The 25,527-nt window shown below is 38.1% G+C and overlaps 1 protein-coding gene across 1 annotated transcript in view; it reads left to right on the forward strand.

The window, feature by feature from the left end:
- bltp1 (bridge-like lipid transfer protein family member 1) overlaps window positions 1-25,527 on the forward strand; it is an 88,831-nt gene that overhangs the window by 32,205 nt on the left and 31,099 nt on the right. Inside the window, exons 35-61 of the mRNA XM_088432936.1 lie at window positions 597-724; window positions 1,153-1,355; window positions 1,439-1,639; window positions 1,729-1,940; window positions 4,216-4,367; window positions 4,608-4,758; window positions 4,849-5,001; window positions 5,925-6,165; window positions 6,646-6,794; window positions 7,924-8,155; window positions 8,316-8,465; window positions 9,934-10,118; window positions 10,343-10,518; window positions 11,473-12,061; window positions 13,089-13,287; window positions 14,770-15,030; window positions 17,589-17,682; window positions 18,607-18,657; window positions 19,438-19,644; window positions 20,103-20,338; window positions 20,431-20,675; window positions 20,776-20,881; window positions 21,262-21,359; window positions 21,466-21,654; window positions 21,736-21,904; window positions 22,829-23,040; window positions 24,869-24,952. Of these exons, the coding sequence (XP_088289062.1) occupies window positions 597-724; window positions 1,153-1,355; window positions 1,439-1,639; window positions 1,729-1,940; window positions 4,216-4,367; window positions 4,608-4,758; window positions 4,849-5,001; window positions 5,925-6,165; window positions 6,646-6,794; window positions 7,924-8,155; window positions 8,316-8,465; window positions 9,934-10,118; window positions 10,343-10,518; window positions 11,473-12,061; window positions 13,089-13,287; window positions 14,770-15,030; window positions 17,589-17,682; window positions 18,607-18,657; window positions 19,438-19,644; window positions 20,103-20,338; window positions 20,431-20,675; window positions 20,776-20,881; window positions 21,262-21,359; window positions 21,466-21,654; window positions 21,736-21,904; window positions 22,829-23,040; window positions 24,869-24,952 (5,073 nt within the window). The remainder of the gene's footprint in view (window positions 1-596; window positions 725-1,152; window positions 1,356-1,438; window positions 1,640-1,728; window positions 1,941-4,215; window positions 4,368-4,607; window positions 4,759-4,848; window positions 5,002-5,924; window positions 6,166-6,645; window positions 6,795-7,923; window positions 8,156-8,315; window positions 8,466-9,933; window positions 10,119-10,342; window positions 10,519-11,472; window positions 12,062-13,088; window positions 13,288-14,769; window positions 15,031-17,588; window positions 17,683-18,606; window positions 18,658-19,437; window positions 19,645-20,102; window positions 20,339-20,430; window positions 20,676-20,775; window positions 20,882-21,261; window positions 21,360-21,465; window positions 21,655-21,735; window positions 21,905-22,828; window positions 23,041-24,868; window positions 24,953-25,527) is intronic.

Below are 25,527 nucleotides of genomic sequence, written 5' to 3' on the forward strand. Positions count from 1 at the left end.
AATTATGAGCGGTACGGTGTTTTCCAAATTATCACCTGATCAATGGCAACAAGAGTCATCAGCAAAGTTTTTTTTTTTCAAAATTGTCTTATACATTACTATAAGTCACTTGTGCATGCTTGGGTTATTGGGTTATAAACTCCATCCATTTTCTATAGCCGCTTATCCTCACAAGGGTCGCAGACTCGCTGGTGCCTATCTCAGCTGGCTTCGGTCAGTAGGCGGGGGACACCCTGAACTGGTTGCAAGCAAATCGCAGGGCACACAGAGACAAACAACCATTCATGTGTCTAATCACACCTAAGGACAATTTAGTATGACCAATTCACTTGCCATGCATGTTTTTGGAATGTGGGAGGAAGCTGGAGTGCCTGGAGCAAACCCACTCTGGGAGAACATGCAAACGCCACACATGAAGGCCAGAGCCAGGTGGATTTGAACCGGGTCCTTTGAACTGTGAGGCAGACAAGCGGACAAGTTTTGAATTATTAGCGTAAAATGCTATAAACTCTTTGTCAATGTCAAGGGTCATGCAGGTTTCATGTTTGTTGTATATTAATTTCTGTTGTGTTATTATTCTTAATGTTTCCTTTTAGGTGAACCTTTGTCTCCTGCAGGCATCTGTAGAGGAGGGTTTTCCATCCTGCTCCAGTAAATGTGTTACACATGTGTCTCTTGTGGCACTGTGCTTTGAAAGGATTGCCACCCAGTTCAGGATGAATAGGTGAGGCCTTAGCAACTCAGTATTTGTGTGCATGTGCACCTGTGCCGTGTGTCACCTGGTGTCTCCGTGTATGTATGTGACACTACTGCACTCACTTATGGGGGATGAAAAATAGGTCATGGAAATGATTTTACCTAAAATACCTATTCAGGTTAGGTTCAAACGCAACAATTAGTCGACGTTTGTTGGATAAGGAATTTTGTATTCTCAAACCAATTAAAGCATGCATCATAATGAAAACCTGTTACATTTTGTCAGTGACCTCTATATGAGTAAAAAAATTCTATGAACATCCCTCAGTATGATGCAGTGCAGTTCTACACCATATTACTACCACACTCGCAAAAACATTGTACAGCTTTCTCACAGTGTCAAATGAACATGATTCGCTTTTTAAATGTAAAAAGACATTTTGTTTTTCCTTTCAGGGGCATTGTCGAAGAAACCCCCAACACAACAGAACATGGGCGATCGTCTGTTATGTTAGAGAAATATGCCTCCGCAACTAAGATGCAACCTCAGTCTTCTGGCTCATTACGTTCTAATGCTGGCATTGAAAAAGGCAAAGAAATAGCTGCAAGGCTCAACATCCACCGTATCCACAGCCAGCTTAGAGGTCTTGACTCAACAGGTTGGTTATTCTAATTTGAAATCTTTTTTCTTGCCTTGTTACTTATGGATTGTTGTTTTCTTTGCCTTTTTATCCATCCATAGATATTGGCACTTGTGCCATCACAGCTATCCCAATTGAGAAGTCTAAAGTGCTGTTTGGCCTTGAGGAAACAGAGGATTTTTCTTTAGTTGATGAGACAGACATCCATGGCAGCTCAGCCGACCTCAGCCGTTCTGCCACGTCTCTTGAAAAATGGGGTTGGATCATGTTTGAATGTGGCATTGAGAACCTAACAGTCAAAGGTAAACCTACTCCTGAGCAGAACTCTCCCCCCCAATACATGTTTTTTTTTTCTAGATGCCTGCGTAACTTAAGGTATACAAAATTGTAGGTGGTCGTCAGTCAGGAGCCATCCTTTACAATGCGTTTGGCATGATGGGCCGTTCAGACACTGGTGGAAAAGCAGGAATGCCCAAGTCTAATGGATCAACGGGTTCTCAGACTGGGAGTGGTTACAGCACTGATGTATCTGATGATAATTTACCACGGGATACTGTTAGCCCTCCCTCCGATGTCAATGGACACTCCGACTCAGATGATCAAGTAAGCAAGCAGGATGTGATATTTAATATGCTTTTGTTATGTTCTGTGGGGTGTCACAACATAGTACAAAAACTGCAACTGCCTTGTCCATTAATCAATTTAATTATAGTATGTTTGGTAATTTTCTAATCTTCAACCATGACCTCCTTGGCTATGGAAAAAACTTTGTATATTTCCACCTCAAAAGTCAAAGTCAAAGTCAAGTTTATTGTCAATTTCTTCACATGTGCTTAACATACAAAGGAATCGAAATTGCGTTTCTCACTATCCTCTGCGTTTTACATGTACAATAACAAAGTGCAGGTGCGCAAGACGAGACAAACCTAAAAGCTAGATACTTATCTATAGTAATGTAAAGTGCAGTATGTTTGATCTACTTTGCCTAGTGTTGCTAAACTAACAACTAAAACTAAAAATTAAATACGAAAAACCAGGTATAGCAAGAGTACCCCAAGACAAGACATAGGTAGCAGCATATGACAGGACAATCCAACAGTACGATACAAAGCAGGACAACTCTGGCTGTGGTTGTCCCAGTTGTGTGCATTTGAGGTAGTTGTTATAGTTCTAAGTGTAATCGCTAGTGCATTAGAAGTATAATTATAAATAAACATGGCAACAGCAAGTCTGTGCAGATTTTGCAAGTGCATGAGTAAAGTTTGAGTTCAGGTGGGGGGCCAGCTAGGTGTTTCATCTGGCTGGGGCTGAATGTGAGAGAGAGGAGTGGAGAGAGAGAGAGTTCAGCAGTTTCACGGGTGGGAGGGGGGGAGAGTTCAGCAGTCTCACGGCCTGGTGGATGAAGCTATTCCTGAGTCGGGTGGTGCGGGAGCGGAGGCTCCTGTACCTCTTTCCGGAGGGCAGAAGGCTGAACAGACTGTGTGCAGGGTGGCTTGTATCGGTGACAATCGTAACGGCTTTGCGGCCGAGGTGGGTGGTGTACACCTCACTGCAAGAGGTTATATTACACCTTCTGTTTTAAATGCTAACTTGACCTTAGGTCTTTAGTTAGGTTTAGTTAGTTTTGACTGCTAATGCTTCCAGTATGCTCACAGGCACACAGATTAACATCATGACAAGCTAATGTTTCATGTTCTGCCCATACTCTCAACGTAGCTGCTCATTTGAAAACGTTTATTTTCATTATTTTTATTTCTTGTCATAAACATACTGGGAAATGGTAATCTTTTTCATTTGTGCAACATTTTTTTTTAACATATTTAGGTACTTGAATTTCCTCTGAAATGACAGTGTATCTTGTTATACATTTTTTAATGACACAGATGCACATTATTTTTATTTCATCTTATGTCATACTATAAAAGATATACAAGTTCTAATGAACTTCCAACGGTAGCAATTTTCCACATGCCGTTTTTTTGTGGACAAAGACATATTCCTCACAAATCAAAACTTAATGAATGAAAAAAAATGGGATTGGTGGATATGATTGATGGTTTTAAATAACGGGCAGCTTAATTAGGCCAAAGTAGTTTATCGGAATGGCAAAATGGTGAGTTCGATGCTGATTTATTTACTTTGCTTCAATGCTCTTTGTTGAAATACCAAGCATGTACGTTAAAGTGACTTGTGCGGTTTGTAGTGTAAGGAAGTTTGTGCTCCGCTCGTCACTCTTAATTGAATATCCCTGAATATACCTCCAAACATGTGTTCACTCAAGCACAATATTTTGATAAAATTATTTTACAATAGAAGCATGCCTCTTTTGGTTGTTGTGTACAAGTTCTCTGCAATGTATATTGCCAGAAGTCTGGATGTGAAACTGTGCATTTCGGTGAGCAGTGCACAAGTCTTGGCAGGAAAAAAAATACTTGCACTTGAACAGGAAAATATTGTGTGTATGTAAATATGTGTATGTCAATTAATGTGTTTTGCAACTGTGTACAAATCATATAGCGTTAGCGGCTGTTCAGTGAGTAAAGCAAAAAAAAAAAAATGTGCAGCAGTATTTTATTCATGACGCATGCAGTCTAACATAATCCCTACTTGCAAGGCAAATGCTGTCTAGAACATTTGCAAAGCTGATACAGTACATATCATAGCAGAAGCACAAGTGATCATTTAGATGCCTACAAAGTGAAGACAAGTAAGCTTTAAAGTTAAATGATGATTTGCATCTGCAGTTCTACAGCCTTTACACAGTTATTTGTTTGTCAGTTGACTGTGTCAAAAATCCTTTTGAGTCTGAAATGCGTACTATTTCCACTCAAATTAATATTATGGGACCGACCTATTGATCTGCCATAACTTAATGCAGGATGAAGGGGTTGAGTCAGACGACCTAAAGAAAGACCTTCCACTAATGCCTCCACCACCTGACTCCAGCAGCATGAAACTGACCATTCGCGAGATTTGGTTCAGTTTTGCTGCTCCCACCAATGTGCGATCTCCTTCACAAGCCATCTCTAGGTAATGATGCCACATATAGCCCCATGTTGACAAAATTATATTCGCATGCTAAAACACAGGTGCATTTGTAGTGGCTACTTGTGAAGCCACAATTCCAGTATACTTGATCAGATATTATATAAAATAATGTATATTGTAAATATATAGTACCAAATAGTATAATGTCCTCTCAATTGTCAGTCATCACATCGATACATGCCAAATTAAACAAAAAATACTGCTCATGTTTTATATTTCAAGGCAGTTGAATCTGCTCAGCACTGCCACTCCAGCCATCGGAGCCTGGTTGGTTCCCATCGACCAGCTCAAATCTTCTCTTCGCAAACTGGATATGGAGGGTACTCTTCGTGTGTGTGCAGTCATGGGCTGCATCATGACAGAGGCTCTTGAGGTCAGTAGTGCAATATCTGACACAGGTCAGTAGTGCAATATCTATTCAGCAGATATTTTGTTGAAAAATGTCATTTCTGTCATATTGCAGAAAAAGAGCATCCACATCCCAATTCGGAGCAAGTACAATCGTGTGACCAAGCGGGCTCACTACTTGCACGAGAATCCCTCATGTATGCTTTGCAACATCCTTCACCGCTATCTGCAACAAGCAGACTATTCTGTCATAGAGGAGGCTACTATGGTTAGTACAAGATCTACGTACTTATTTTCAAGGGTAATTTCATGAGACCTGTCACCACACCACATTAAATGTTACAATACATTGCTTTTCAAATGAGGCGATGTTCCAAAGCAAACGTGGCGGCAGACGAGGAGGGCAAAAGGCAAAAATAGAAAACTTTATGATACAAAGATAACGTTTCATTCCTTTCTGCCGTCATACCTTGGGCTCCATTCTCCTCACCCCATTGTTCAAGCGCAATAATATCCACTCCTCTTCAATGAGCAGCCATATTTACGAACAGTAGAATCTCATGTTGTGTTTAACTGAATGGGATTTTTTTAGATTTCAAGTTTTGTCATCTTTTGCTTTGTTTTATATGCTCAATCATTTTCATAAAAGAAAGAAAAAAAACCTGTACAGACACGAGCGTTTCTCAAGGTTTCACTGTACTTAATAAATTGAATTAACATTGCCAGCACTGTTACCAGTATCCAATGCTGACACGTGGGGCAGTGTGCTCTGTATTCGCACCACATCAGTGTCATCTGAAAGAGTATTCTCAACTGCCGGAGACATATTAACACAATCAAGAGCATGTTTGGAAGAAAAATGTGGACATGCTGCTTTTTTTTTTTTTTTAAAGAATGTTTAATTTGTGCTGATATGTCAGTTGTGAGTGGTTTCTGAAAAAGAATAGAATGCAATAGAATCCAATAATTTCGTTCTGTTTTTCCAGTCTTTGTTAATATATATGCCATTTTTTTTATTTTACAAACACTGCCCAATGTATCGGAATGCGCCTTTGTTGTATTGCAATACATCACAATGCACTTTTAAGACACAATACCCAGCTCTACTTTACTATCTACCGTTAGGTAACCACTATAACCTTTTTACTATATTTTTTGTGTCAGTAATTTTCTTCTACGTTTTTATTACAGAATGATGGAGTCCCAGCCTTAGTGACCCTTAAAAAGGGTCTCGTGGCTTTGGCTCGACAGTGGATGAAATTCATTGTGGTTACTCAGGGCTTTAAAGCTATTGGTCTGATGAGGCCGAATCCGCTTACTAAACCGAAGGAACCTCAGCAGAACCTGGTTGAGACGGTCTTGGGCTTGGACAACGGTGCAGCACTGCAAAGTGACACTAGTGGAGATGGAGCTGAATTTGAATATGATGCAGGTAGGGGCAGAGAGTTCCAACTAAATTACAATAAACATTTTAACAAGTTAAAAAACAAGTACATTCCCAAAGGTGAATAATGTTTCATTCTCGAAGACCATTCATCTTCAAAACTCAGCTAAAATTGTACACAGTCAGTTATTGCTGAAAAATGGATTGCCTTTTTTTAACTTGTGACTTCAAGTATGATTGAGTGATAGTAGGCTTTACTACTGGGGCGTCCAAACCTGATCCCCAAGGGGCGCTATCCTGAATGTTTTCCAGGTTTCTTTCCCCAACACACCTGATTCAAATGATCAAGTCATTAGCATGCTCAGCAAAAGCCTAATAATGATCCTGATAATTTGAATCAGGTGTGTCAGGGAATGAAACCGGAAAACATGCAGGAGAGCGGCCCTCGAGGACTGAGTTTGGACATCCCTGCTTTACTACTACTACTATCAGCCATTTGAAATTTTATTTGACATCCTTCTTGTGAAGCCACAGTGAGTGAACACACCATGTTGCTGGAAGGAGCCAGCAGTCGTCCACCACCCAAAGAAGGAAATTCTGGTCCTGTCAGTGGAGTGGAGATCATGAGGAAGCTCTCCAAGTCCCATACACACAGCGAATCTGCACTCCGAATAAAGGTAAAAATGATCATATGATATCCAGCTATTGTGTTTCTTAATTATTTGTATAGCCCTGAATCACCGAAGTCTCAAAGGGCTTCATGGATGAAAAGAGGTCATGGCGAGACTTCTTTGTGTCTTCTCCATGTCTAAGTGTCCTTGAGCAAGACACTGAACCCCCAGTTGCTCCTGATGCTGCGTCGTCAGTCGGTAAATGACTAGTTAGTGTAAAGTGCTTTGAGTATCTAAGGTAGAAAAGCGCTATATAAGTCAAAGTCCATTTATCATTTATGCCAGGCTATTTCATTATGTATCAACTTAATATCTAAGACAGGGTTACTCATTGTGTCGCTTAGCTATTTTGTTCGCTCGCAGGATATTGCAGTTAAAAAAAACAAACAAACAAACTACAGCTAAAAAAAACGTTTGTCAGGGGAAAAAAAGAAATTGAAAAAAAAAAAGAACGTCTGTCATTGCTTACATTTTTTTTTCTTTAGCACCCCAAACTAAAGCATTTTTGAAGGATTGTGCGTACTTCTTCGCAATGTTTGTCTGCTACCACTATACAATAGCCTGTCAATGCTAATCGCAATTTCTAACTGTTTAGCCGAGGCTAATTTTGTTAGTGCCTAATTGTTCTTGTGTAGAAGATAATAGATGGAGTATCTATACCCACTCCCTTCATCTCACTGTCAACCTTAGTAAATTATTTAAAAAAATAAAATATAATAAAAGATTTGTACTTTTTTATGGGGTGTCAATTTTAAAGAGATAATGACAGCCCTAAATGTTTTGCAAAGAAGCTCTTGATTATTTGTTACTTATCAAAACATTTTTCTAAATTAGCATACAGTATTTGGTCTGTATTGTTAATACACTATGAACACAAGTATTGATAGAAATCCCTTGCGGCAAATATTTAGTTATTCAATCAATCAGGGTTTTTCACTCCCAAATCTTAATTAATCCTTTTACTAAGACTTTTTGGACCATTCTATCTCAGTTTTATGGGAACAATGGGGGAAAGACCCTTTTAAAAGATAGCCCGTTCTAATCCATTTAGCCCTTGATGAAAATCAAATACCACTAAAATATAGTCAGAGGGGAGTATGAATCTGACATGTACCGGTACATTTGTCATGCCCAGGGCTCCCATCCATATCAATCTCTAAGTTACACCAGTGGTGACACAGCGGCTGACTCACCAGCCCATGTGAGCCGTGCTGGCCTACCCGTCAAGGACAGCCCTAGGAAAGAGAGTCTCCTGAGCAATTTAACAGGAAGCTTTCGCAGTCTGCACAACCTGCTGGAGGGAACGCCCCAGAGAAATGAGCCATCTTTTGCCACAGCAACCAAGAGCGGGTCCCTTACTCGTACAGGTGCCTAATTAAAGTTCCCATATTAAATTAATCTGTTGGCATTTAGTTTAATACAACACATAGCCCTTGCATGAATATTAGAATAGATTTTTACGTACTTTTACATATGTTGTTCAATACTCGAATATGGTTTCACATAGTATCCTCTTCTGGGCTTCAGGGACAGATTTGCTGACAGAGCACCCACTGCTTTCGGAACCGTCTTCTGTTAGCTTTTACAACTGGATGTCCAATGCTGTGGGTAACAGGGGTGGGGCTGTAATCCAGGACTCTCCAGTTAACCGCTCGCAGCACAATAGCCTGCAGACGGGTAAGATATGATGCACACAAATCTTGACTCATTCTTAGTGTGATATTTTAAGTCTTTTTCGATGAATTAGAAGGAAGCAGGGAGTGCTAAGTAATCATACGCAAACATTTCAAGCAATAATTCAGTTAAACTTTCTGTAAATGTTTCAGTTTTTCTTGACCCACTGGATTCTCCAGCCATTCACTACCAATACCAGCCACTACAAAGTGATAACTGTCCTGAAGGAGGTTAGGGGTTGTCCCTCAGTGTTGTGCTGACATTGGTGAACTAGTTGTGTTTTAAGACCTGAGTACAATAGTCTCTTCCCTTTTTAAAGGGCCCATATCATGGAAATTCAACTTTTTACTGATTGCTACAACGTTAGGTTTTATGTTGTTTCATCGTGAGGCGGTGTTTCAGTGAACAAGCCGTTTGACCTTCTGGTTAGAGATCCAGCCAACCGAAAAACTTATATTTTATACAAAATAAATTTCCAATGTGGCAAACGTAAGACTATCACTCATATGCATATATTTAACCGTGGGGAACTTAAAATACCATGATATAGGCTCTTTAAGTCAATTGCCAGTTGATATTAGAATCCCTGTGTGGCAAATGTTTAACTGGTATCATTGTTGAATATATTAATTGTGGAGCAGACCTATTTCAAAATATAGTACCCATAATGAAAACTGACTAAATAAAAGCGTATTAATGAGTTAATTGCTAGCCAGCTGATAATGCTTAGGTTTCTCTGGAGAAGGGCCTAAAGGCCCTCAAGACACACCACTGGTTGGTACCATTTGATGAGTCAATTTGGCTTGCATCATGTAATAATTTTTACACTTCATGTTGTAGACTTGTTTAAATTGGTGCAGCAAATTTTTTTGTTAGCACATCTCCATCGTTTAGAGAGTGTGGTGGAAGCTTTAGCCAGGCTATCTTGTGTTGAATTTGCTGTTTCTTCCTGGGTATTCCCAACATCAATCCATCCATCCATCATCACAAGGGTAGGTGGTGTGATGAAGCCTATCCCAGTTGTCTTTGGGCAGTTGGTAGGGTACACTCCGAATTGGTTGCCTGCCAGTCAGCGGGCAAACAATGACGAATAACCATTCATTCTTGCCAGCGATGTCTTGTTAGCTACTAAACATTCGCTGTACAGTGTATTTACAAAAAAGTAGTAAATTTGTTGAAAAAAAAAAAGCAGCATAAAATTGCCCACCTCTGCTGATTTTAAAATATGAGCCGATTAAATCAAGTCCCCAATTAATTGTCCTGTCTCACTTCATTATGTTTAAGGAAGTTTGATTGACATTTCATTGATTATGAATATAAACTTACAGCAACCAATGTCACAGTGTGTAGCTTTTATCCACATGCTTATTATACAGTACAACATAAGTCACAGATTACAAATCTTCAGCTCGCTTGCAATGGTGAAACAAAATATTGCCTTTGACTCCATAAATTTCTACGCCACTTTTAGGTGGGACATGTAACCTACCAACTATCCCCTCTGCCTCGGACTTCAACACAGTGTTGTCCAGTGACCAGAACACATTGGATGGGACCCAATCACAACATTCTCAGCATAGCACTAGCCAGGATGACATTGCTGATATTGAAGAGGGAAACCTATGTCCTGCTGCTGTTCAACTAGCTGATGCTCAGGTGATTTATTATGTTTGTCTTATTCCTTTATTCAGTAATTTACAGACATGGAGGAAATAGTTGGTATGATACTTTTAACGAAAGAAAAACCCAAAATGGTACAGAAATTACTGTGTTTACTAAGTGACAAAAGTAATGTTAAAAAAGAGCAAAAATTGACCAATTGATTTTATTCTCATTGGTCATATGTTACCATGTGCTTGTGCTTTGGCATCTGTTATTAGGTTGTTTTCAAGCCTTTATTGAGCTATACTGGCATTCAAGCCCAAGACACAACTCCTCTGAGCTACAGAATGTATTTTGGAGAACATCTGTCTTTCTCTGGTAACCTGGAGTGTCTGAGAGCAGACATCGTGGACTCTGACACATCCAAAGAGCGCAAAAACAAAAGATCTCGCAGGTAAAGGACATTTTATTTACTCCTGGGCATTAAGAATTTCAATTATAAAGTATTACAATGCAATCTCGGTTCACTCATGCACTTTTCCCGAATAAATTGCTTTATGAACAAAATATTTAATTGGACAGCTGTTTCATTTGGTAATCACAGCATTCACACTTGACACTCAGTTGTGTTTTTGCGCAGGCAGTGTGAACAATGGCTGTCACTTTCGCATCTTTCTAAAACCAACTCCCCTGATTGCACCATGTGCTAATAGTGTCTTTGATGAACGCCCACTTAACTACTAAACAAATGTGTTTTCAAGCACACAATACCAACTGCCATCCAACAACAAATAGAAATGGTCTTTGCAAACATACAGGTGTTTTCTGTTTTAAGTGTGGGAACAGTCGAACTATTCTTGTGGTATTCCTGGTCCACCTCATTATTATCATTATTCTTATCATTGTTTTTGTTTCTCGCTTTTAATTTGAAATGATCCAAAAGCTGTGATAACCTGTGTTTTGGGGTGGTTTGTCTCTTTCTCTGAAAACTGGCCAAACTTGATTGCAGCGGAGTCTCAAGGTAGATATTTTCAGCCAAACTAGGTTTAAAATTGACACACCTAACTTGGTCTACTTTTTTTCGCCAACCCTAGGGTTTACTTTGCTTGCTATTTCCATAAATATTTTTCAGAGATTAAGTTTATTCTTTTTCTCTCTAAATTGGCCTTCAGAATAAATCTCAAAAAGCAACCCACCGTCAAAAACAGCTAGTTCTTGGGCTGGAACAGATAAATCTATTTCCACATGTTTTTTTTTTTCTTTGGGGGGGGGGGGGGGGTGAGCAGATACTCACAATAAATAAATGAAATGTGTGACACAGAGGTTGTATGATATCAGTATAACCACAGTTAGGTTCTGGGAAAAGTGTCACTTTTGTGAGAACATGTCACTTTTTTTCTACCTCTAGACAAGGAATGGTGAACCTGCCGCCGCTTGATTTCAAACCAGCCCTCCTTATTGAGACTTTCAGCTTGAATGCAGTCGTGATGGAGAAATCAACGACTGCACCACAAGGCTCCACTGCAGTCCCACTGTCTTTTCATGACCTCAACCGCCGCCACTACAACACATTTCACTGTGACTTCACAACAGCCTGCCAGGCCATTAGCCAACGTGTTGACATGGCTCTAGTGCGCCTGATTCACCAGTTCAGCACCATGATTGACGACATCAAGGCCACTCAAACAGACATCAAGCTGAACCGTTACACTGCAGGCTCTTCCTCACCAACACCGACCTTCAAAGGCCGACCATACCGCCACTTCAGGTCATCTGACTTTAGCCGGAGCTCACGAGGCAGCATTAATGGGACGACTCGCAGTACCACACAAACTCTGAAAAGCAAGAGAGGTTTGGGTGTAGGGCTAGGTGGCGGAGGGGCGGTGGGTCCTGGTGGTTTGTCACTCAATGGACCACCATCTGCCATGGACACACTCGGAAGAAGGGAGCACAGAGGGCGTGGTTCGCTTGGACGTTCAGAGCGTCGCACTTCAAAGGTAACAATTTGTTATAAAATTATGCTTTTAGACAGATCGAGTAATCAATATAAAGACACTTTTCTACATTTCAAATATGGTCATGCCGAATGTTTTCCATTTTTTTGGTTGTGTGTTTGTTTTTCATATTTTTGCATTTGTGGTTGCCACACCGTCCAAGCCATTGTGGAGAGGAGCGAGCGAGTAGTTGTCACATTTGACATGCAGCTTGTAATTGGTTGATGAGATTTGGACTATACAGACTAATTTTCTGAGATGTTTTGTTACAATATCTTATTTGATTCATTAAGAAATCAATATACACTTCCAAAAGGACCTTACAATAAAAAATCTCATGCCCTAAGAAACATGGTTTATTTCAAGGTAAACATTATTAAAAAGTGATCAAACTAAAAAAGTTACTTGACCAAATCCATGCAATTGTATGCACTTCAGTAGGATTCTTGTATTGGACTTCCCTGATAAAATTGCATGTAAATACTTAAACACTGAAGACACAAAGTCTGTTTTTGGTGAGATGATTTTTTTTTTTGTGTTCAACTAATTCAGTAATTCTGCCATTTGCAACTCAACAGGCACTGTAATATTGCATATTGGGAATGTAGTGGTGAAGTTGGTAACATTAATATTTGCATTTTGAATGATTTTCGGAATGTAAGATGAATGTGTAAATAATTATGGATTTGCCATTCAATAACAGTATACATTTCTGAAATTGTGCTAAACTTGTGAATTCTTTGTTGCATTTCCATTTTCCTCATATCAGTGTTTGAAATCGAAGATATACACACAAACACAAGGGGGAGCAAGTAGATCAGGAAAGCATTAAAGTCCATGCATACATTCTTTCACAATATTCAATCATATGTCATCAGATTGTAGTCAATGCGCTCTGTAGTGATTTACAGGCCTTAAAGCTGAAAACCTAAATAAGAGCAAGACCAGCCAAATATCTTTTTGCAGCTTTGAATTGTTAGATTTATTCACATTTGCTATTGTTTTATATATATATTTTGTAACGTTATAGGTTTCAAGAAAGGGGTCCCGTGATGTGGCAGACCACACGACAATCCAGATGGATGACTCTGACTCCATCACAGTGTCAGAGCAGAGTGAGCCGTCAGCAGAATGTTGGCAGAACATGTACAAACTGCTCAACTTCTACTCACTCATCTCGGATCCAACAGGCATATTGGAGAAAAGTTCTGCAGAGAACTGCTTGTCAGGTAGCAATTAGCAGTCATCATTTTTTTTCCCTCGTTTGACCTAAAAAAAACATAAAAAAACAAGCTGATATTCATTCATCTTCAAAGACAATCAAGGCTTCAAACTGGAATGTTCTCAAAAGCTAGATAAAATCAATCACGTCTGGCCCGCATGGAGAATGAATACATTGGGCAGCAGCGCTGTTACGTGCGTGTGCTAATAGCTGCCATCTAAAGGCTCAATTAGGAACAACTAATTAGTATATGAGTAGACTCTATGAGCCCCTAACTTTCTAAAATGGCGACAATCAACAAAGGGACGAAAGTTGACTGCGAGGGCCGACGGTTCAAGGATGAGTGGAAATTGGACTATTTCTTCACTGAAATACCGAACAACTGTGTTTGCTTCATTTGTAAAGAAACAGTGGCTGTTTTTAAAGTGTTCAATGTGAAGCGACATTACCAAACAAAACATGCTGACGTATATGGCAAGATCACAGGTAATGAACGCAGTGAGAAACTGAAACATCTTGAAGCTAGTTTACTCTCACAGCAGCAATATTTTACTACTTTTACCGACAGCTGGATAAGGACAAGTCCGAGAGATTCGAGCATTTGGTAAGAATAAGCTTGTTCAGGTCGTCGTATTTGTGTGAGAACAGATTCTTGGTTATGAACTTAAATAAGAGCCTCCGTGTGAGGACACGGCTATCGGACTCTCAGTTACAAGTCCTCTTGCGCATCCATACTACTGACATAGAGCCACACCTGGCCTCTGTCCTACACTCCAGATCTCATTTTCACCCATCACACTCATGCGGACAAGTCATTTTTCATTTATGATAAGTCTGAAAACTTTTTTTTTTTTTTTTTTTAATTTTCACTCCAGAATAATAACCATTTACAAATCCAATCAACATTTATAATTACTAATTTCATATTGTAAATGAGCCCTGCACTTGTTGACATGACAATTACTTGTTCATTTCTCTGTTATTGTGTTTACAATTTTTCTAAATATTAAACTGCCATGATGAGATATATATTTGTTTTAAATGTAATTTGCACCCAAGAGTACAACTACTTCTGTTCAGCTGTTACAAAAAAGTTAATCAAAGTGTGAAAAAAAGTCAAGTGAAGTGAATATTCAATTTCAATATTTAATGTCAATTCAATTTTGATGTGCACGTTTCAAATGAACCAAAACACATGCTTAAGATAGCTGAAATTAAAATAAAAAAGCAAATGTGAAACACAGAACGGCTCGCTGAAATGTATTTAAATTAATTGTTATATGTAAAGAACGCCCGCCAAGGTTGCCCCCCCCCCCCCCCTACATTTTTATCACACCAAATCTGGCCCCCTTTGCAAAAAGTTTGGACACCCCTGAACTAGGATGAACTGAGGATGCTTGGTGTTGCCTGCCATTATGATGTCGTTGCCTGCCATTATGATGTCATAGCGGATCGAGGACTCATTTTCTACCCCTCATATGTTCCACAGAGGGTGGGCGTCGACCATCAGAGCCCCTCTGTAATGTGATCTTTGAGAACGAACAGCAGGAACCCACCCCCACGAGGCCTCCTGCTGCAGGCTGCAGGAGGCGTAGCCTGGTGAGCTCTGAGCCCCAGCATGTTACCCTCATCGTGTTTGGTATTGGCATGGTGAACCGTACACATCTGGAGGCTGACATTGGTGGACTCACCATGGAGGCAGAACTGAAGAAGATACATGGAAGTTTTACCCTCAAGGAGAAGATGAAAGGTGTGTATGTGAATAATAAAAAAGGTTATTTTTGTATTTTATTTTATTTCTTTTTTTTTTATATAAACAATCTCTGGAAAACTTTCTCATGAGATTACAATGTTTCGGAAGAAACAAGCTGATATTCATTCATCTTCAAAGACAATCAAGGCTTCACATTAGAATGTTCTCAAAAGCTAGATAATACTAAACACAAAGTAATATATATATATATATATATATATATATATATATATATATATACATACTGTTAGTCAGCAATGACTTAGAATACTACCAAAAGAATTGTACACATCACTCATGTTGCATTTACATCTTACAGTATATAAGGAAGAAACAAAAAAATTGATTCTTTCATTAGTGTGAAATTGGACCTAAAAAAAATTAAGAACAATCATCAGATGAACTATTTTATTTCGTCTTCTGCATATACACACGTGGACAAAATTGTTGGTACCCCTCAGTTAAAGAAGGAAAAACCCACAATTCTCACTGAAATCACTTGAAACTTACAAAAGTAACAATAAATAAAAAAATATTGAAAATTAAATAATCAAAATCAGCCATCACTTTTGAATTGCTGATTAACATAATTATTTAAAAAAACAAACTAATGAAACAGGCCTGGACAAAAATGATGGTACCCATAACTTAATATTTTGTTGCACAACCTTTTGAGGCAATCACTGCAATTAAGCGATTTCTGTATTTGTCAATGAGCGTTCTGCAGCTGTCAACAGGTATTTTGGCCCACTTCTCATGAGCAAACTGCTCCAGTTGTCTCAGGTTTGATGGGTGTCTTCTCCAAATGGCATGTTTCAGCTCCTTCCACAAATGTTCAATGGGATTCAGATCCGGGCTCATGGAAGGCCACTTCAGAATAGTCCAACGCTTTTCTCTCAGCCATTCTTGGGTGTTTTTGGCTGTGTGTTTTGGATCGTTGTCCTGTTGGAAGACCCATGACCTGCGACTGAGACCAAGCTTTCTGACACCAGGCAGCACATTTCTCTCCAGAATGCCTTGATAGTCTACAGATTTCATTTTACCTTGCACACATTCAAGACACCCTGTGCCAGATGCAGCAAAGCAGCCCCAAAACATTACTGAGCCTCCTCCATGTTTCACCGTAGGGACAGTGTTCTTTTCTTCGGGGAGACGACCAAGGAGGACACCACTGCTGAAAAAAAAAATCATAAAAAAGCGAGACTGGAATTTGCAAAAATGCATGTTGACAAACCACAAAGCTTCTGGGAGAATGTCCTTTGGACAGATGAGACCAAACTGGAGCTTTTTAGTAAGGCATGTAAACTCTATGTTCATATACTCAAAAACCAAGCATACGAAGAAAAGAATACTGTCCCTACGGTGAAACACGCAAGTGTGTTGCCCTGTGTGCCAATTCTTTGCTATGTCATGGAGAGTTTATTTGTTTTAATTATTATTTACTTTATTTGCTTTAGTTTATTATTTTCGTTTATAAGTATCAAGCCTTTAAGGCTTTTTTAGATACTGCTTGTTTTTTTTTTTTTAAAAGGGTAATAAATAGACATGTTTGACCAAACATTATGAATAATACTGATTAATGGTTGTGATTTCAATATTGACCAAAATATTGTGCAGCCCTATCTCAAGACATACATTCCTTCTCTCGTGCAGAACATTTTTTGAAGTGAATGGAAGTGAATTCTTGTGTATCTTGAACATAAATTAATTTGATTTAAATGCCATGATAAGAAAAATGTGCTTTTTTTATGGTCACAATATTTCACATTATATATTTGCATTGCTTTTCTGTACAAATGTACAAAGGTTCAATATTACTCTTATATGTATTTCCCCATGCCTCTACACAGTAGGTTAAATGTGGTGAAATCAGTCAGCAATAGATTATACATAATGCTTCCTTATCAAGATAGTATTTGGAATTGTACATCAAATCCGCAATCTTACCATTTTGGTTTTGACCTTTGTTATGTATGGTCCCCAAGAAATTTTATCTTCAAGGGTTATACCCAGAAATGTGTGCACATGGAATCTTTTAATTTCAACATTTTTAGTATTAGTATTTTCATTTATTCTTTACCAAAGAACATAATCTTGGTATTTAGTGTATTTAGTGACAATGTATTTCTTGCAAACCAATTTTGTATCTTGCATAGTTCATTTGTAATTTCTCTAATTAGTTTTTTAAGTTTTCACCTGTGCATGATTGTAGTAATGTCTGCAAACAGGATAAATTTTAGTTTTTCAGATTCCAAGTATATGTCATAAATATATGAAAGAAAAAGTTTTGGGCCCCGCACAGATCCTTCAGAACTTGAGAATAAATGCACACACATTCGCGCAATGCAAATTATCATTTATCCAGCGTCTCAATGTTGACATTTAACATATACTATTTAATTCAAACTAAAGTGTTCGGTTTCCTGCACATCCATTGCAGAATTTGTTTTTCCACATTATTGATGCAAACAAAAATCGATGCCGGACTTGCATACTGTGGCATGCAATTTATTTATTTTTTCACACATTTGATTCTGAATTATTTTGTCTTGTAGATATCCTTCATCAGAAAATGACTGAGACATGTGCATCAGCTCATATAGGCGGAGTGAACATTGTGCTGTTGGAGGGCATAACACCAGATATACAGTACGTATACGTTTTTTCTTTTACATGATCACAAAAATAAATGTATTTTGAATTCAATTTTGTGTCTAAAATTGAGTCTTTTAATTGTTCACTCAAGTAATCAAGTCAGTAGTCTATCCTTCCCGGACCGTTTTTCTTGATTTTGTTTAATGCTATGTTGCTAACATCAATTAGTTTAGAATTTAATCTGTTATGAACCAAATTGTCACAGGCTAATGCACCCTCTAGCATAAAACATGCTTTTTAAAGAATAATGTTAATTAATATAAAAATGTTGTCTGAAATGATCGCTTTCTAAAACCACTGACCTCATGCATGTTTATTGCTATGGCTTTTATTTGAAATACCATGGAATTATGAACTTCAGACTTTAACTCTTTCAGTGCCAAGTCATATCGGAAAAGGCAACTTCTAAAGTGCCAGTATATTAAGCATTTAGTAAGCAATGTCGATGTAAACATGGGTGGTATCATATGAAAGATTGATTTCCATTCCTTGTATGTATCGCCCCACTGACATCCAATGGTCACAGCTTAAGCTTAATATCAGATAAGCACTAGTCAAGGGCTTCGGCTGTTCTCCAGAAAAAAAGTGTATTTGACGAGGATTTTATAAGTTATTATTTTTATGACTATTTTAAAGGATGAGAATTCTGATCCATGGCACTGAAAGAGTTCATTCAAAATCTTTTCAAGGTCTTGTTGAATTCTTTCTCAACTTCATAACGTAGTTTGTGCTAATTCGTTTTCCATAAGCATTTTATTATGCTACAAAAACTATCGCACGGGCCATGCAGTTCTCCATGTAAAAGAGAAAAAAATAATTATTCTACTATTATTATTATTGCAGAATTATTTTACATTTTCCTCTGCTCTCCCTTTTTTGTTCTTGTTCTGTTGCTTTCTCTTACAACTACATGCATAGACTGGAGGATTTCCCAACATCTCCCACCAGCACAGCAAAACAAGAGTTTCTGTATGTTGTTGCTGCTTTTTAGGGCTCACCTGCATCGAAATCGAAAAGCATTGCCATCATTTGTTTGTCATGTGTATTCCACATGTATGTGTGCATGAAGCCATTTCAGTGGTTTCAGACATTGACAGTTGTTGAACTGTTGCCATCTTGTTCCTTTCCTATTGCCTTGGTGGTCTAACACATTGAGACAGAAGCAAGGTGTGATTATCTCTTTATGAAATACCAAATATTTGGAAAACAATCATTATCATTTTCGTTTTCTTAATCAGGGTGCATTCACACTTGCCTTTTGCGGCCTAGATGTCAAATAGCAATCATGTGAACTATCGAGGTAATTTCTCAAACAACCAGCAATGAAAACATTTTATTATTTCATTTTAGTGACCAAGAAAAAGTATATAAAGCTTAAAAATACATAATATATTTCAAGGGAAAAATTTACACTCATAATGTTAGAGCCTATTTTTTTGCTTGTTTGCATCCCGTAAACTATAAGTCAGCAACAATAGCATCAGATATCAATGCAAGTACAAACATATATACTATTTTAGGTAATAACCAGCATGGTAAATAATTATATAGCCTTGAGGTGTTTTGTGTGTGATCATAATGAAGTGTTAACTGTGATAGTGTCACAATTGATCATTCTTGTATCCAAAGATTTTAACGTCCTTAATCTGCATGATCCTTGTAGTTCTTCATAAACACATCTTTATGTTACCTGCAGCAGATCCGTTTTGCTACATTGTCATTCATCACAGTTCTCTCTTTGCATTGTAGAACTGTGGTTAAATGCAACATTGCCAAGTCTCAGGCCTTGTACAGCGCCCAACGTGGACTGAAAACTAATAATGCTGCCGTCTTCAAAGTGGGAGCCATCTTGATCAACATCCCTCAACACCCAGCCACTTTACACAGCATGATGGTCCGCAGCTCCCATCAGCTGTCCAAACAGATTTCTGACCTCATCCGACAGCCATCTAATGTGTATGTCCACTATTAGGCCTTGCTCAACTGAGAAATATGTTCACCAGGATCCAAATACAAAATACTGCATTTTCTGTAAATGCAACGCATTATGTATGTTCATGTCAATTTGTCTGAAATGGTCACACCAATGTAATCCACATTTCATGCAAATTCAGATAAATTACTATTTTGTTTCGCTTAGCCCTAAAGATGCATTGATAGGTTTATTTGACTGTAACCCAACTAATTGTCGCAAATTTTCTAAATCAGATCACAATTTTGATTTCCAAAGACAATTTTCAGTCTGTATTAAATGACGGTGATATCATGATGCATTTTCCTGCACTAAATCATTGATATAAAGAGTAAGCAGTCCTTTTCATTTTAAAAGCAGCACATTTATGTAATTAAATTAAAGACTTGATTCAGTTTGGTAATTTTGAAAGATTGACCAAAAGTTTCTTCTTCCTCGACAGTCAACCTCCCAATAGGGAGGATACACCGACCCCACAACCCTCAGACAAAGGGTCCAGCATCAATCAGACACCTGTTGAGGCCAACGAGTTCCCTCAGCTTCCAGAAGGCCTCGAAAAGAAGCCCATCGTCCTCAAGTTCAGCGCTATGATGGATGGAATCACCATCGGCGCTGCCCTCTTGCCCTCACTGAAAGCTGAGTATAAAATGGGTCGCATGAAAAGCCATGGCATGACAGGTGTGTAGAACAACATCACTTACAAATGTCGATCATTTTGCAAGTGGTAATTGATTTTGAGAAGACTAATAGGAGCTTGCCCTGTACTTTAGGAGCTCAAACCAGCTTCACCTTTGAATTGCCAAACCACAAACTCTGCTTTCAATCAAAAGTATCTCCAGTGGACATGTCCACCATGCCACCATCAGCGAGCCTCACCTTGCCACCAGTCACCATGTCTGGAGAGTACATTATGGAAGACCATGAGAATCATTCCGACCAGGGTTGGAGTGCTGATGATTTCCCTGCAAAGCAAGGGAATTATCTGCAAGGCAACTACCTGCGCTGTGTGGCTGAGGTGGGATACGATTTCTCATGGAGTTGTTCATATAATGTTACCAGCTCAGGGATGACCTTGCCACATCAGAAACTTTATAATATGTTTTGCTCTTGTGTAGATTGGTTCTTTTGAACATAACCTGACCACTGATCTGCTAAACCACCTGGTTTTCCTGCAGAAGGTTTTTATGAAGGAGGTCAATGAGGTCATCCAGAAGGTGTCAGGTGATGTAAAATAGACAAGTTTATACACAACTCACATTTGTTGAACTGATATAAATTCATTGCTGTCAAGCGTAAGTTACCTCTAGTGTCAATGTTAGCCAGTTTTACATTATTACATTTCTGCCTTGTGGCCTACAGCTGCTGCTCCTCACCTTTGCAGTCATAATTCCCACAAAACAAATGGTGGCATGAACGTGAATGAATTATGTTGTTGTTTTTTTTTTTTTTTTTCCCACAACCTTGGATTTAGTTGCAACATTTAAAATGTAGAGCTTAAACTGGCCATGAAATACTGAATGTCACTTTAGGTAGCTGATATTTTACAGTGGTCATTCAAAACTTGTAATGTTAACTTGTTGCGCATGTGTTGATTGTGTCAGGGGTCGAACAACCCATCCCACTGTGGAATGAGCATGACAACTCAACAGATGCAGACAAGCCCAAAATTCTGCTGTATTCTCTAAGCCTCATGTTTAAGGTACTTTGCTCTCAGTATGTGTTTTGAAAACTGACACACACACAGTAATGATAAAAAAAACTACAATAATAAAAAACAACTGTAACCAGAATATATGTTTTCTCAGGGAATCCAGATGACCGCCACTACTCCATCTATGAGAGCGGTCCGCTTTGAGACTGGTTTGATTGAGCTTGAGTTATCCAATAGGATCCAGTGTAAGGCTCAGCCTGGTGGTAGCAGCAGTTACCTGAAACTTTTTGGCAAATGTCAAGTTGACCTCAACCTGGCCCTTGGACAAATAGTCAAGCACCAGGTACAAAGACACCTATCAATGACTGAATTCACAAAAAAAAAAAAAAAATAAGAGCTCGTTAACACCCTTCCTCTACAATAGGTGTATGAAGAGGCTGGATCAGACTTCCACCAAGTAGCATATTTCCGTACACGAATTGGTTTGCGAAATGCTCTCCAGGAGGAGATCAGCGGCTCATCGGACAAGGAGGCTGTTCTCATCACACTAAACAGGCCTATTGTTTTTGCCCAGCCAGTGGCATTTGACAGAGGTCAGCTCGCTTGCTTTTCTATTCAATACATCAAATACCAAAGTCCACCAGATGTATGGCTAGTCGGTTTGCTACTGTGAACATCTAGTTATATTCATTTTATGGAGCTCGGAAATAACATTTGCCATTCAATATACCGTATTTTTGGACTACAGTATAAGCCGCGCATGACTATAAGATGTACCAAGAAAAATTTAACCGGAAATTAATTTTCTGCCATGCATTGGCCTCACAGCCGCATGTTTTGACATCAGATATTCATGCAGAAAGATGGTAAATGGATGTTTTTTACATTTTTGTTTAAAACATTTTTATACTGCCTGATTGAAGCAACATCACACCTTCAAAACAAACTGAACATGGTTGCACGTTTAGGAAAAAGAACAGCAACAGCACTGTCATTGTAACACATACCATGTACAATGAAATTTAAAAGTGTCGGACGGTCAATGCAGTAAAAAGACATAGTAAATTGTAAGAAATACATTGAACAAACACAGTAATACATTCTGCTTGTCATTGCACAATCCTGTTGTGTTACTCTTAGGCATGCTTATTTATATATTTATGGTTATTTAAATCCTTTCTTTTAAGGTTGTACTTTTTTTTAAAAGGCTGTCCATTTATGATTAGTTTATTTTTGCTCAGGGTTTCAAAACGCCAGCTTCTGATATTGTGCAAATACTTAGTTACTGTAAATCTCAGATAAATAAATCATTGTTATCTGGGGTAGAGTAAAATAGCAGTTCAAATTAAAAATCAATACTGCAGATAAGCCGCACTGAACTAAATACTGCAGGGTTCAAAGCATGAAAAAAAAAGGTAGTGGCTTATAGTCCACAATTCACGGTATTTGGTTTTGTTTTTACCATCACTGAATGATGCTTTAAAGTTCAATGTATCAATTTGGGTGCTTTCTTGCAGCTGTGTTATTCTGGCTGAATTACAAGGCAGCATATGACAACTGGAATGAACAACGTTTGGCGCTCAACAAGGACATTCATGTGGCCACAAAAGAGGTGGTGGAAAAGCTGCCAGGTATCCAACAGACATCAGCCCAGGCTTTCAGCACCCTTTTCCTACAATTGACTGTCAATGACCTTGGCATCTGCCTGCCCATCACCAATGCATCTCAGGTAACCATACGTATTTTACTCTGTTACTTGTAATCATATACAAGTATGAACCCCTATTCAAAGGAAGTTAGTAGGATGTTGTGTTAAATGTAATGATTTGCAAATCCCATATTCAACTGCATATGATACAAATATGAGATTGTAACACATTTCTCATACATTTTTTATTTGATGCTTTAACATTTTCTTAAAAAAAAAAAAAAAAACTGGTGCCGGCATGTTTACCACTGTTACATGATACATCACATTTCTTTTTTATGTTTAAAAACAAAGACACTAATTGTTGAAACTTGGTAAGTGGAATTATTTCCCATTGTTGTTTGATGAATAACTTCAGTTCAACTTTCTGGGGATCTCTATTTGCTCAAGTATTTGTTTACAAAGTGTTAAACCTCACCCTATTTATACTTGTGGTGGTGCTACTTTTATACCCAGTCATTACATTAACCTATTTATAATGAATCTGTTTTCATGTGAAAGTTTTTTTTTTTTAATTTAATTTATTTTTTTAAGTATTCCTCAACTTTCCTTCTATTTTGTTATCTCTGTCCTAACAGTTTTGGGACATGTTACAAGCATCAAATTAAAAATAAGAGAACACTTTGAAAATAAATGAAGACAGACAGACAGAAAGATTAATCAGTTTTGAGCATTAACCATCTGGATGGATGCAAGGATATTGTAATTTCAGACTGAGACCACCTAAGGGTATATAAGATGCAGTTCTTAAATGTTTTTTATTTTAACCAATGAGGAAACATACTAACCTATGTAACACTAGTGAAAAACTAATTACTCTTCCTTGTTGAGTCACAGAGCAACTGTGACTAACTACAAAGTAAGTTTCTGATAGCAGAGTTCAATTTTGAAGACCAAACCCAAACCTGATTTCCACCACACACAAAAAAAAGCATGATTTGAAATTTTTCAGTCTGAAAAAGGTAACAACGCATTTTCCAAGGCTGTGTGGTTCCAGCATAACATTGTTAGAACCATTATCCACAAATGGGTAAAACAAGGAATAATGCCAATCCTTCCCAGGAGTGGTTTACCAACAGCTATAACTCCCGAGAATGTAATGACAACTCATCCAGGAGGTAACAATAGAACCTAAAAAAAAAACATCCAAAGAATTGCTGGCTTCGCTGGCCTCAGTTAAGGTCAATGTTGACGACTCCACTATAAGAAAGACACTCGCCAGAAGGGACATCAATGGGAACATGCAGCTCATTACAGCTGCCGTAAATATAGCACAGCATTTGATTAAATAAATAATTAAATAAATGATTCCAACCCTAGGCAGCCCCACACCAGGATGATGGCCTGGGTCTCTTTGCTTATTCAAGACCAGCTTTGCTGTGATTGAGGGGAAAAAAAAAAAAGTCTCCTGTTTATCAGAATATCCTGAAGGGTAACATTTGGCCATCAGTTTGTGCACTAAAACTCAAGCACTCATGGATCAATCAGAAGGACAGCTATCGAAAACATACCAGCAAGTACACCTCAGAAAGGCTCAAAAAGGTTTCGGAGTGGCCAAGTCAAAGACAAGGTGGTTCGACTTTAAGTTAATTCTAGAAAACCACTATGGTGAAGTTGAAACACTTCTGCAAAAAAAAGTGGTACATTACCAATAAAATCGTCATTGAGAAACTGCATTTACTTTAATATATCATTGTGTTGTCTCAGTATGATATTAATATTGGTTATATGAAAAAAAACATTTTCAAGTGATAAAGATGTGCAAAATTTTACGACAGAAAAAGGTCAAATACTTTTTTCTATACTTTATGTGTATATGTTTTTGTATATGTCATGACTTATTCCTTAGAAAGGACCAACAACCACTGCGGAAGGCACCACCTCTAAATCTGGGGCCGGCACATCAAAAGCCCAGCATAAAAAAGCACAAAAAGTAACCCGCAGTGTGTATATTGCTTCTGTAGGGTTGCTGGGGACTTTCTGTGATCAACAAACTTGTTACAGTACATTTCAAATACCAATCTTTGCAGTGTTTTTCTCTGGTTAAATTTAACCAAATAAGAAATGCTTACTATTCTAAATAAGTAAAATATAGAAAACTCCCAATAATAAGAGCGGTGGTGGTGTTTGAATGGTTCTCGGGGTGGGTTAGGTCAATTACTGACAGCCCAAAATGGATCTTTAAAACGTAAAGCCATTAGTCGCAGAAAATAAGTTAATTCCTACTCTGACAAAAAAGGTATGCAGTTTAAAAATACATTTTAATGATCAGATTATTTTCCAATCCAATCAATTATCATTGAAATGGGATTATCTACTGCATGTTTGATATAAAAAAAAAATCTGAATTCCTGAAATATAATCAAATTTCTCCCATGACTTTGTTGTATTTATTGCCTGGAATGAACAAGAAACAGACATTAACAACTTGATCTAAAAATTTATAAATACAGCATTATTATATATTCAGGAATTCATATAATGTTGGTGGAGGGTTTTCCAAAATAT

This window comes from Hippichthys cyanospilos, chromosome 14 (assembly GCF_059441005.1).
Source record: "Hippichthys cyanospilos isolate Australia breed blue-spotted pipefish chromosome 14, RoL_Hcya_1.0, whole genome shotgun sequence".
Classification (NCBI taxonomy): domain Eukaryota; kingdom Metazoa; phylum Chordata; class Actinopteri; order Syngnathiformes; family Syngnathidae; genus Hippichthys; species Hippichthys cyanospilos.